The sequence below is a fragment of the Triturus cristatus genome, chromosome 9 (genome assembly GCF_964204655.1).
Source record: "Triturus cristatus chromosome 9, aTriCri1.1, whole genome shotgun sequence".
Taxonomy (NCBI): domain Eukaryota; kingdom Metazoa; phylum Chordata; class Amphibia; order Caudata; family Salamandridae; genus Triturus; species Triturus cristatus.
This window is the reverse complement of record NC_140592.1, coordinates 883887716-883901027: the sequence shown is the minus strand read 5'-3', so window position 1 is coordinate 883901027 and position 13312 is coordinate 883887716. Positions and strand designations below refer to the sequence as shown.

General features: G+C 43.3%; 1 protein-coding gene across 1 annotated transcript in view; it reads left to right on the top strand.

Annotated features, from left to right (window-relative positions):
- Positions 1–11887, top strand: part of HHIPL1 (HHIP like 1) — a 139919-nt gene extending 128032 nt beyond the window's left edge. Inside the window, exon 9 of the mRNA XM_085626415.1 lies at positions 11004–11887. Coding sequence (XP_085482541.1) covers positions 11004–11659 — 656 coding nt within the window. The 3' untranslated portion in view covers positions 11660–11887. The remainder of the gene's footprint in view (positions 1–11003) is intronic.
- The last annotated feature ends 1425 nt before the right edge of the window (positions 11888–13312 follow it).

The following is a 13312-nucleotide window of genomic DNA, read 5'->3' as shown; positions in this document are numbered from 1 at the left end:
TCTTCCCTACGTTCGTTTGTTGGAGAACAATGGTATTCGTGACTAATTTAAAGCACATTTAGGATGTAAACACGGTTCTTACTTATCACATTGGTATATACTAGTGTCTCTTGCACCCCCTTATTTTTCCCTTATTATTTCACGGTTTCCTCATCAGTACGTTGATCCAGTAAAAGAGCTACCGAAGTTCTGTAAATAAATTTGCATAGTGCCTTGACTAATCTAGTGGGAACAGTCATTTTTCACTGTTGTCCAAGAATATTACATTTATCATAAAAGCCCAATTATCTGTTCACATATCATTTACTGCCAATACTCAGTGCAGCTACGGTGTTTAAACTTTCTCATACGAGACCTGAAGCCTCGAGGTATGGAAAGTGGTCCTTCATGTGATCTTTAAGAGGTGATCCAACTATAGAGCCCAAGTGTGAAATTCCAGTCTAGGTAATGTGATCTTTCACAATGAATTGGCGAGTCAAATAACCCAGATGCTGACAAAGAGCATCCACGTACCAGAACCTAGTTACAGGAAACGGTTTCCAAAGAAATACGTTAGTGAAGTCTCTTGCACTGCAGCCCTGAACCTACACATGTTGGAACAAAAAAAACAAAAAAAAAGTAGCGAGTCTGGGGAACATTCTAGATACCCAAAATGATAAATATAAGGCAACAAGTTGTGTTTTATAGAAAGTGAAGTACGACGGGAATTCAAGGTGGGACACAATGAAACTAGCAAACTTGCCTTGGCTCGCTATAGGTACGGTGTGTGGCAAGCTGCAGTAAGCTTATAACGAAATGGGCCATTAACTTGCAGACTTTAGTATGTATGCCTCCTACACAACTGCATTCAAAACCTATTATATCCAATAGTAATGAGAGCCAACTTATTCCATACAAGAGGGAAAAAACAACTATTTCTTCACCGATTCTACAAAATAAAAAATATATACATTAAAAAAGCAGGTGAAGTCACCAGTGTAAGGAATGTATACACTGCTAGAGATGGTGAAATTATTCTGTAGGGCCTTCACAGCTTGTTCCACCGAGTGATGTACCTGAAGGACTGAAAGCGCGACTTTCCTAGTAAAAGGTCTGGCAGGAGAGTGTGCTACCATAGCATAAAAGCAGCACTGAGGTACAGAGCCCATGCAGCGACGAGGTTTCTGCCACCCAAAGAGTATGGAATGGGAAGAATGTGTGTGTAGATATCTGGAGTTGTTTACTCAGGAGTCCGGGTATCCTGGTAATCAAGTTGCTACTGAAGTGTCATCCATGCCATCAGCCTCCCTCCAAACCTCCACCCTGAGAACTAAGCTATTTTACACCTCCATGTTCATTCCCGACAGGCACTGCCAGGCTCCAAGCACATGGTGATCTATAAACAAGCATTGGCACAGCCAACTGGCCTAGTGTTGCTGTCAATACTTATCTGCTTTGCCATGTTTTTTGCAAAAAGTTGACCGGTCCCTCACCAATAGAAAAATGTTTTTTTTAAAGCACACATTGCAATAGTAGTCACTAGCCCTGAAGTGAACTAACTTTGAGCAGATGTGCTCCTTGAGAAAGTAGAATGCCATCACTCACAGTGGAGTTAGACAACAGGCACATAAGAAGACCCACTACCTCACACCTTGGGCAGTAATGGGCAGAAGAAAAATGAGAATGATACAGCAATAGACCAATGGGGGGGGGGGAAGAGAGGCTGGTCACAACAACAAATAGCTTTATTAAATCAAAAATGTTCTGTATAACGCAAGGACCTTTGATTTTACTAATATTAATCGCCTAACGCCAGACCTAAAATTAAGGGATATATAACGCGGGGGAGATTCTGTAAGGTTTTCAGAGGCCAGAATCTATAGTATAGCTATTTTGAAATGCAAATACCTCTGACACCATGAATCGCAATTTCTACTTTTCTCAGCAAGCCTATTTATTGACTGCGAGCTGTATTTCATTTATAACAATCTGAGTTACTTTGAAACAGGGAGAACACTTCTTCATTGAGACAAATACATGTCCTTTACATTTAACATTAAACAAACTTTGCTTTTTTCACAGTAACTTAATGACAAATCAACGAACATGAACAGTACTTTAAACTGACAATACTTTAAACAAACAGTAAAATTGTTACACTTCAGTACTAAGATATCCTATTTTATAGAGAGTGGGGATTCAAACTTATTGTTGCCTCCACATTAAATGCTTGTTGTGGTCCTATGCAGGGTCAGAGAGAAATATTTCATAGTAGTCGTGTAGAGCGTTGACTAAGTATGTTGTTTTCGCTCTTCTGGGGACGTTATTGTGTAATTTTTAGCCCAAACGTGTCTCGTTCTCTGCTAGCCGACGCGTTTCGACCTGTGGTATTGTGGACCTATATTTTGTTCATAAGGTCTTCGTCAGGGCTCATGTATGATTCCAAATGGACATCTTTTTCCTGAAAAAATAATAATAATATATCTACTCTTAATGTATGTTGTAAAACTAAATTCTTTTCTTTTTTTGTATAAAAATCTTGTTAATGGAGAAACTTACGTACTAATGGGTGTGGGGTGCTGTCATCTTCTTTACCTATGGCACACGAAGGAGAACAGATCTATAAGATAGATGGTTCTCTCATGGTTTTGTTTTTTGTTGGCATGTTGCAACAAGGCTGTATATAAATAGTCTTTACATACCCTTTAGGTTCGTTCGTAGGGAAGGGGACTGACATATGGTTCTGGTCCAATCTCGCTTTGGGCAGCTGGAACCCTGTAAATTCAAATGGAAGGTGACGCTGTTGTGATGGAAGAACGGAAACCGCTAGTTGTCTATATGTGCGGCTGGTGCTCCCTTGTGAATTTAATAAACTTAGTTCGACTCCTGTGTCACGTGAACTGACGGTGTACAAAGAAATAGGCGTGAAAGGAGCTTTGTGTGTTTGTTGTACTAGGGTGCTCATACTCGTTAAATGGTGATCTTTCGTTCCTCATTATTCGGAATGTCTAGGGGAATAGACTCGAGCTACCTCTTATGTTCCGTGAATCCATACGAAAGAATAAGCAAGCATTGGGCATATCGATTTGAGGAATCATGGCGTTACTGGCGTGCTCATTATCCGTGGCGGCGTTTGTTAGTATCGAGTGCTCGTGCATGCCGCCTCGTTGTCGCGTGGGGATTACAGACAGTGTCTCGATGATTTTCATACCTTGTTATTCGGTGGAGTGTAGGTGTCGCCTTGTGTCTTGTGCGGTGTTCCCTTCGTCTCCGTCCTCAGCTGTTTGAAAACGCCCCGTTTCAGAGGAGTGTGTTGATTGGTTAATTTATGTTTCCGGCGTGGCTACGTCCGATGTTGTTCCCGTTGCGTTGTTATGGCAACGTTCGGTATGTTTGCGGCTAATCTTCCTTCATTACTTTGAGATCAATTATCATATCACGGGTGTGACCCTTCATCTTGGGGACCCGTGTGTTCCTTTTCTATATTGCGTGGTCCTTTCAATATTTTGCTGCCGTGATGTTGTGGTTTATCGATATCTTGTAGAAATTTGTATGCTGTTGTGTTGAAATTGCAGGAAGTACCCCAGTGTTCTTGGGAGGAACCCTTTCGCTTGTTTTAATTTCGCTAAAATTAAAACACAAAGCTATCAGAAGCAAGTGGCAGCCGGTCCAATCTTGGAGGGGGGGGGGGGAGTTGGGAGGCTGTAACCAAATTCTAACGCTTAGGAAGCAGTTTGCGGTTAAAAATAGACCCGCACATAAAGCTGGCGACCACCAGCCTGCCAATTATTGAGAAGTCTGGCCTTTTCTGACCGCAGATCTGCTGAATCGCAGCATTAAATGGTTGTCTTGGCGTGCATGAGAAGTTGAAAGTCTTGTCCAGAGACGATCAATAAGTCAAGCAGAGCGGCTCTCACGGGCTACTGGCATTAGCATGAGAAGATAGCCAGTGCCCACAACCCGACGGGCCTAGTGAACAGCGCAGCAACACACAGCACTACTGCGTGCAGTATGGCACCGGCAACAGATTCATGGTTACAGTCTACACCACGAGCACACAGAGCTGCAGCCCAACACTCATGTTATCCACAGGAATGGGCTGAAGCCAAGCACACCCTCTCCCCACACAGCTCTGAAACAGGTAATACACCAAACTACGGTGAAAAGGAAAAACAGATGCAGAGTGCAGTCTGCGGCCTTCATAGTTAGACACCACATTCAAAGACCTGCCACCAAAACACGAACGGAAGTTCGACTACGTTCAAAAAATGAATGCAATGACAGGCTTTCCACTCCAAAGGCACCGGGGAATTTTTAAACTGGAAACCTTAAAGTCTGGTGGGTTTTCCACATTTCGTTAAAAACAAGCATTGGCATAGCCAATAGGTCTCGCTTTTGGGACCTTATAAGTGTTTAGCCAAGCAACACTTGATGTTGTTGCACAAAGGATATTGTACTGCACAACTAAATACGTATAAGGTCCCAAAAGCGACACCTATTGGCTATGCCAATGCTTGTTCTCTCTCTTGCTCTGGGTCCAAGTCTGATGAAGAAAAATAGGTCCCGGCAACCAGTGGCACAAGTTAGGCACTGTTTTTAACTCATTAAGGGATATTATCCGAGTATCTTTTATTCATGAGTTAATAATTCGTTTTTAGGGATCTTGCAAAAACTTTGTGAATCACTGGACAGCTGCTATTTCGCTCATAGTGGATTTTTTTCTCCGGCTGGGGATCTCTTGTGGACAATGATTCATTGAAACTGAACGGCAGTTCCTCAAATTGTACATTTCCGGTCCTCTCAATAAGAGAGCAGTTGTTCTAGATGTATGGGTATTATTTCTGTTATTGCACATCATTTTTAGGTCTCGCCTTGCTATCGCGTAAGCGATCGCAAAGCGAGACTATTGTAAGGGGGTTTTAAAAGTGCTCCCAAAAAGCGGATTGCATGGCTAGCACGCGCACAATCACGCGCATCGTGCCACCATGCAATCCGTTTGGCAGCGCACTTCAAAGGGTCCGCTCCCCCGCCTGGAATGCGCTCCCCCGCCAAGCACGCGCGCCACGCTCCGCCGGGCTTGTCTTGTTGTTTCAGCTACAGCTCCCCCGCCATTTAAATTTTATCACGCGATCATTGAAGTTTGACAAAAGCTGATTTCATCACGCGATCATTGAAGTTTAACACTGAGCAGCAGCGGCTTGTGCTTATTAAGCCTATTTTCTCCCGGTAAGCCTATTTTCTCCCGGTGTGTTTACTCGTCCCTGTAAACAACGCAATCAGAGCTAAGTGCAAATGCTGCTGTTTGCATTACGGACACTTAGCATTAGCGGATTTTACCGTTTGCCTTGTAGGCATAAAGATAGATGTTTTTGGAGCTGGTGTAATGTTCATAAAAATAATATGCACGGACTGAGACTGCAGAGCTATCACTGGTAATACCGGTATTTCCGTGATTTTTAAGATTACATTTCTCTTTTTTTTTTTATTTACGTTTAACATAAGTTGGTTTCATCGCAAGATCATTAAGATGGACAAAAGCTGGTTGTATTGCGCGATGATTGAACTTTACCAAAAGCTGGTTTTATCGCGCGATAAGTGGTAGATGCAAATGTTGCTGTTTCTTTGCATTATGAACACTCAGCAGCAGCGGATTCTGCTTATTAAGCTTTTTGTCTCCCAGAGTGTTTACTCGTCCTGGTCAGTCGCTGGCATTGCATCCTCTTGTCTGACCGGCCCACGGACACTTTGCTGCAACGTCTACCGCTTACTACTGCAGTTGCTTCGTAGAGCGTGTACTTATCTATGCCAGTTGCCAGCATTGCATCCTTCTCACTGACCGCCTCGCTACTACTCCGTGCTAACTTATTTATTGTTGGCCGCTATGGGTCTCTATTTTTTAAGCACCTCACAAACACTTTGCTGCCCGATTTGTACTGCTGCACACAGTGTATTTTATTTTTAGGTTACTTATGATTGGGTTCACATAGCGTATAGAGCTCCGTGCAGCACCTTTACAGCGCTTTGTCAAAAGGTTTCATCCTCTACACTCCCCCGACTCCTGAATGCTCTGTGTACTCCTGCAGTCTCTCTTTTGTGTGTTATTTTATTTGTTGTTTTATAGAGCACCACCTTCACCAACAAGCATTTGCAATGCAATAGGTCTCGCATTTGCGAGAGTTTGAGCTATTAACATTGTAAATGACAGTGCCTTTTATTTATGTTTTAAAAAAACCAAACTTAAATAAAAAGTATTGTCATTTACAATGCCAATAGCTCAAACGCGTATAAATGCGAGACCTCTTGCATTGCAAATGCTTGTTAGAGGGAAGGCCCTGGGACTGGAGGTCTTGGATCTGTGTTCTATTTTACAACTCGAGCACCCTTTGATTATTTAAAACATGTTGAGAATGTTATCTCCCAGTTTAGCTTCAATTGTAAAGACTCCTGTTTGGAGCTTGGGCGGCTCTCGGTGTTGACTCTGAACTAGCTGGTCACTGTTCCTTTACTGGCTGCTATTTAACCAGTATTTTTTAATGTCATTAATAACAGGCTCTTTAATTCAAGTCCTTTCAGCTAGCTTCGCGCACGGGGAGAAGGCACTCACGTCTCCGTGTTTTTAATTCGTATAGTATACCTTTTTTTGTGGAACAACACTTTAGGAAAGACAGTAAGCAACCAACCCTGCAAGTAAAAGTTCGACCTTTATGTTTTTAGGTCACCTTTTCTCTAGCATGTAAAGCTTCTGTCTGTTTTTCTTACTACTGCTGTGGTAACAATCAACCATCGGGCAAAAGTAATAGTGATGGAAAGTTCCTAGGGTTCCTTATCGGAAAATTACGACTATGGATTGTGCGGTAATGTGATCGCATACTGTCTTCTCCTAGAACTCATTATTACTGTTAGCTGTTGTCTTCTTACTTTTACTGACAGCCAAGCGCTTACTCGTGCTACCCTTTTCCCTAATGTGCTTTCAAGTCTCGTCAGGGGTATGAAGCGCTATACAAATGCACCCACGCATAATCATTTCCACGAGCCGGTCTTAGAGGCCCATATGATCTGACAGGGGTGTCCCACAGTCCCGGGGGGGGGGGGAGGGGGGTTAGAGTCTTGGAGTGGCAGGAACAGAAGTCCCTAGATTGAACCACTGTGTTTCAAAGCCTGACTTTATCCAGCGTGACCACCCTCGAGGTGCTGCATTATCCAGTTGGTAGTCTTCTGACAGTGGGTGGCCTTAGACTGGCACAAGGGAGGGCGCTCAGAGTACCCCCAGGTTTGTAATAAGCAACTGAAACAGTAGATACGTTGTGTGCTTTAGCTGCAGAGAACACAGAGATAAATTACGTTGTCATCATGCCATATGTAAAAAAGATGTGAGAAAAACGAATGAAGCACTCGCCTAAACGTTTTTCTTCTCTTTTAATTTATGTATTACACTTTGTCGTAAATATTCTAAATGTGTGTTTTTAAAATCTATTTAAAGCATCCTTCTCAAAATCTGAACTGAATTTTAAATATTGTATAGAGTACGGGTGTCCAAAGTAGGCCCAGATATATGTCATATTTTTAGGGTTCCCACAGATATCCTAAATGACCTCCATTTTGATTTAGTGTATGGAAATCTATTTTATAAAGATCTCTTGTAAATTCTATGAAAACCCTGCCTTTTTGGACCTCTTCGAACACCGTTTCAATAGACTACGTGAGTTTATTGACTGATGCCACTATAGAAGGCAAGTTCTTTGCTGTAGCTTTTGCAAAACCCGCCTCAGGGTGCAATGACTCCAGCAGTCAGTGATACAGTGCCGGGGCATACTATATAATGCAATGTGGAGGTGGGTAAAATCCTTGGAAAACTAGCATGATGCTGTTTCACTTTGGCTGCGACCGGAAACTGGGTCAGGGAAGCCGAAGCAGCTGTCGCATTCTTGGTTTATATTATTAGCTCAGATTATTTCTAGGGCACCAGACCCTGATATCTCCGACTGCTGGCGGCTCAGGCATTCAGATCCCTCCCTCCCCAGTTTTCAGCCTTTGTCACATTTGTGCAATGTGTTGAGGATGAAAGTGGGCTGGGATCAAGTGACCCACAGTTTTATACAGAGAGCAGTTGTACTGAGCGAATTTTCGGACATATTGTGGGAAAGCAAGGAAAAAACAGTGAAAACTAAGGTAAAACAAGTTGAAGGCACTAAACATGGGAAAAATAGGAGCAAGCAGTGAAAACAACAGAAAAGCAAGGAGAAGGCACTCAAAAAAGGAAAAAAAGCAAGGAGAAAGCAGAGAAAATGAGGTGAGGTAAAAGCAAGGTGAAGCAAAAACTAGAGAACAAGCGGCCGTGCGGCCGCGAAAGTGAAAGTGATCGCGATCACGATCAAACATCAAAGCGGCTGGCGCACATGCACTGTAGCTCTAGGTTGGCCTGGTAGCACTTTTTGGAGCCCTCTCAATAAGTCTCGCCAGACCAGCGCATGCGCTGGGTCAGGCGAGACCTGAAAAGGATGACAACGACGGCATTTAGTGTGAGGCTGCGCTCATGGTGTATTTTTCTACTGAACATACCAGCAATGTCTAATCTCCGGTTGCGATTTCGGGGAAATATTTACTGATTGGGCAGAGCTGCCTGTAGCAAGAGGCGTAAGGAACAACAAAAATGCCAATGCTGATACTTACGCAACACTCTTCTTATACACAATCACACGTGACTCAGACTGTAAAAACAAAATTGGAGCATTTTTGTTGTTTACGTATTGATTTTGGTCTAGCCTTGCTTATTTGGTCTAGAACCCTTTAGTGTGTCTACTGTAGCAAGAGCAGCAGTCCTGCGGTTGCCTCCGAGCCTGGGACACAGTTCGGTGCCTACACCCCTTGCCCGGCAGCGGCTGCCAGACTGCAGGAAAGTGAATATTCTTTTTAAAGATAGCCCTGCCCTGTTGAAAGAAACACCAGGCTGCATGCACACCTCCCGGGGAGATTGGATCGTCTATGCTTAGCCCGCTGGCTTATTTTCACAGCAAATTCCGAGCTTAAATGCAATCACCCAAGAATCCCTCCCTATGTGCAATCCGGCCATTCCACATTGCTGCTAATGCAGAAGCAAGCACAAACAAAACAACCCGAGCACTGGCAGTAGAACCAGAAAATGCAATTGCGGTTTCCAGCTTTTAACAAGCATTGGCCGCGCGGCCGTAAAAGTAACGGCCGCGCGGCTGTGAAAGCGAAAGTAATCGCTTTCAAAGCGAAAGCGATCGCGAGGACGGGACGCGCTGTGCGCGCGCAGCAGTGATTGGCGGCTGCGCGCGTGCACACTCACGTGAACGCAAGCGCTAGGCCACCGAGGTCTGGTAGGTAGCACTTTGGAAACCCTTATACTAAATGTCGAGCAACAGCGCATGCGCTGTTCTAGGCTCGACCTAATCAATAATGGTCATTCTAGAATGTTGGTTTATTTCATGAGGTCAGCTGGACTTTTCAGATCTATGTTGACGTCAATCGCTAGAGGGTCCTTTTAACGGGTGATAAAATTTCAAAATAACGAAATAATACTGTCAAGGACAGTGCAGCATAATTTGCCTTTTTTCTTGCATAATTTTATCAGCCCTGCTGCATACTTGGTCCCCGCATTGGGCATAATTCCAGTGGCCCTGATTAGATGCTACTCTGCATAGTATGCATGGATCTCAAGATAGAGTGAATGTAAGCCCCTTCGTAGGCGTAACACTAAAATGCGAGCCTCCTTTTGAACACGTGGCCTATTTAGCAGGAACATACATTTCTAATTCCACTTTGTATGCAACTTCAGCATTATTGGAAATCTTACAGTCTCCTCGAGCAGGACATGGTCTTTTTTCAGGAAGTTTTCCTAAATATTAGTATATTAATAAAACTTAGCTCCGCAAGACCAATAGTTTCGCCTGTCTCACAATTATTTTCAGAGTAAATCTGCACAGATATCAACTAAGACGCCATACAATATTGGGGCAGGGGGCACTTCTGCGTTGTGACCCTAGATTAAAACACTTTCAAAACTCTGTATAAGTAAAGCTCTGAATTCGGCATCATGATGCTGCGTTTAGCCAGCAAAAACATGCTAAGAAACATGTTCTAAACAGCATTGTTGCTTTTGCTTTCCCATCCCAGCACCTCGCATCTAAGCACGTTGATTGTTTGAGAATATCTCATAGTGGTTTACGTAAAACAATGGGCCACATGTATCAAACATTTTTGCATTTGCAAATGGGCCAATTCTTAGAATCGGCCTGTTTGCAAAGTAAAAAAATGCTTTTACATGCATCAACCCCTATTTTGAGATTCGGTAACCTGTTACCGAATCGCAAAATGGGATGCAATTCCGTATTTGGAAGGGGTGAGTTTAGGGCGTTCCTTCCAAATACCAAATCATAACGGTACGTAAGAATGTTTTGTGACTGTTAATGCTAAACATTCACATTTTACCACCTACTTCAAGTAAGTGGTAACCCATTCGCAAATTGGAAGGGGTCCCCAAGGGACCCTTTCCCCTTAGTGAATGTATGCAAAAACATTTTTAAGAGCAGGCAGTGGTCCTACGGACCACTGCCTGCTATTAAAAAATGAAAAGTGAACAATTAATTTTTTTTTCTAAACGCAACCCGTTTTCCTTTAAGGAAAATGGGCTGCATTTTAAGAAAAAAAGGTTTATTTATTTAAAAGCAATCACGGACATGGTGGTCTGCTTACCGCAGCAGACCACCGTCCCTGTGATTTTAGCGATTCCTAGGGGATTGCATATTGCAACCTACCTCATTAATATTAATGAGGTAGGTCGATTTGCGACCCACGATGAATCTCTATATGAAACTCTTGAAGTTTCAAGCATTTGTAATAGCGATTACCTAATTGTGATTCATTGAATATCACAATTAGTTAATTGCTATTACAAATGTTGATACATGTGGCCCTAAGGGAGTTATCACTGACTTAACATGTGACTGGGTAATTGTGGCATTTTCCAGAACAATTTCTCACCGTTTTTTTTGTTTGTTTAGAATTCATACCCAAAACTGTGCCAACCAAACGACCCAAGATTAAAACGACAACTAAACCACCTGCCAGAAGTCGTCCAACAGCCCAGCCACCAAAGAACACAACTCCAGATTGGTTGGACGAATTCCTGAAGCTTCTGAGAAAAGAAAATGGTGTCCAGGAACCAAGACTACAACCCACCGCTGCCACTACTAAACAATCTACGGCAAAGCCTCAAAAGTCCAGGAAAGGCAGTCAGAGTGGAGAAAGAAGAGGAGAGAAGAAGAAAAGTAAAACTACAGGTGCTTCTACAAAGAGAACTGAATCTTCAGAATTACAGAATGGTGCAGTACGGCTAGTGAACAACCAAGGTAGAACGGACCGTGGAAGAGTGGAAGTTTACGTAAATGGAGAGTGGGGTACTGTATGTGACGACCTGTGGAGCGTGAAAGCCGCAATGGTGGTGTGCCGCCAGCTAGGATTTTCTTATGTCGTTAAGGCAAGCAAACATGCCGAATTTGGGGAAGGACGCACACTTAATATCCTGCTTGATGACGTCCAGTGTACTGGGAAGGAGCGTAACCTCTTAGAATGTGCTCACAAAGGCATTGGTAAACACAACTGCTCTCACACAGAGGATGCAGGGGTTGTTTGTAGCCAGACTGAAAATGTGAGCTAAGACCTGCTAGCCAAAATTGAGGCTCGGAATTGGTGAAATAAATTGAGCAGGATACGAACACATTTCCGTGTTAGTTAAGTACTAACCTTTCCAATTCTGTTCGTACAGATGAATGTGTGCACTGTGCTGCCATCCACAAGAAAGGAAGCTCAGTCTCTAGATGGCAGAATTGTCCAAAATCCTCATTTCAATAGAGCATGGTATGTAAGAAAAAAACATCTCAGACCCACTGAATGTCTAAAATGTTTATTAGGTAAGTAAGGAAAAGTGAAGTTATATCCCTACCCAGCAAGACAGAGCTTCACCTCCCCAAGTTATTAGGCATCTAATCCTAACCCCTCCCAAATTTCCAAAACTTTTATACTTTTTTTTTCCACATAGGCGATTGAAGCTGCATACATGTGACAGAAATGTAAACTCTGTATAACAATACGAACAGTTGCCTGGGTTTCTCGGGAGAAGAATGAAATACCTTGTATAGAGATACAACCGCGCCGATCTCAAATGTTGAGCTAGCTTAACTCAGAATTCTTGGTTCTTAGTGTAGTGCCAGGTATGGAAACGAAGCAGAGTATGTCAGAGGTGAGAAGGAGGGTCTACGTCCTGTAGCAATTGAGACTGCGGGGGTGCAGGTGCTAGGGCCCATTCTAAGCTTTGTCTGCAGACTTGCTCGCAAAGCAGGTCCAGTAGCTGGAGGGTGGAAGACAGCTGGAGGCACAGCAGGAACAGGAGCAGTGTGCAGAGCTGCAGGTGCCTGCTTACAATGAGATGAATGGAGCACAGTCTTCACTTCAGTGTTGGTGGTAAGCAGCACCTAAAACAGGCCTTGCAAATGGGGCAGCAGGACAAACTTTCTTCGATACCCCTTCACGGCTGCTCAGTAGCTGGGAGGCAAGTAGTGCAGGATTTGGTAGGACAGTCAGGCAGGGCGGCTTGGATCCTGGAATGGAAACTGTAGATACAGTGAATCAAGTGCCCGCAATATTGTAAACTATGCCTTCATTCAGGTGCAAGACTAGAGTAACAGGAGAATCCGGAGGATATGAGGGTAACATTTTGGGGCAACCCATGACCACTTCATACGGATGTATGGCGTTACAACGCATGCTGTTACAACGCATGCTGTTACAACGAAAGTTTTACAACGCAAGTGCATTGACAACGCAGGACATTACAACGCAAGTCTTTACATCGACTTGCACTAGATGGCGTGCAACATTAAAAAAGTGTAATTTACTATTCCAACTCCAGTCCACGTAACAGTAGGGAAGGTGTTGGGATTGTAAACTACACTATTTTTAATGTTAGCACGCCATCTAGTGCAAGTCGATGTAAAGACTTGCGTTGTAATGTCATGCGTTGTCAATGCACTCGCGTTGTAACAGTTTCGTTGTAATGGTAGTGCGTTGTAAAAGTTGTGTTGTAAAGGTTGTTCCCCCTTCATACTGGTTTGGTTCACTTCTCCCAGGAGTGGCTCGAATGGATCAGAATGCCTAGGACAGAGCATCAGGACACTGCACTTGGGTTTCTGAACAAATCTTAGCTATCTTGTAGTTTAGAGTTGAGTTACAACTTTCTACTCAGCAAGCTGATTCTGTGTGGTAGGCACAATGAAATACTGTTTTATTACTGGGCATTTTACACTTCATGAAC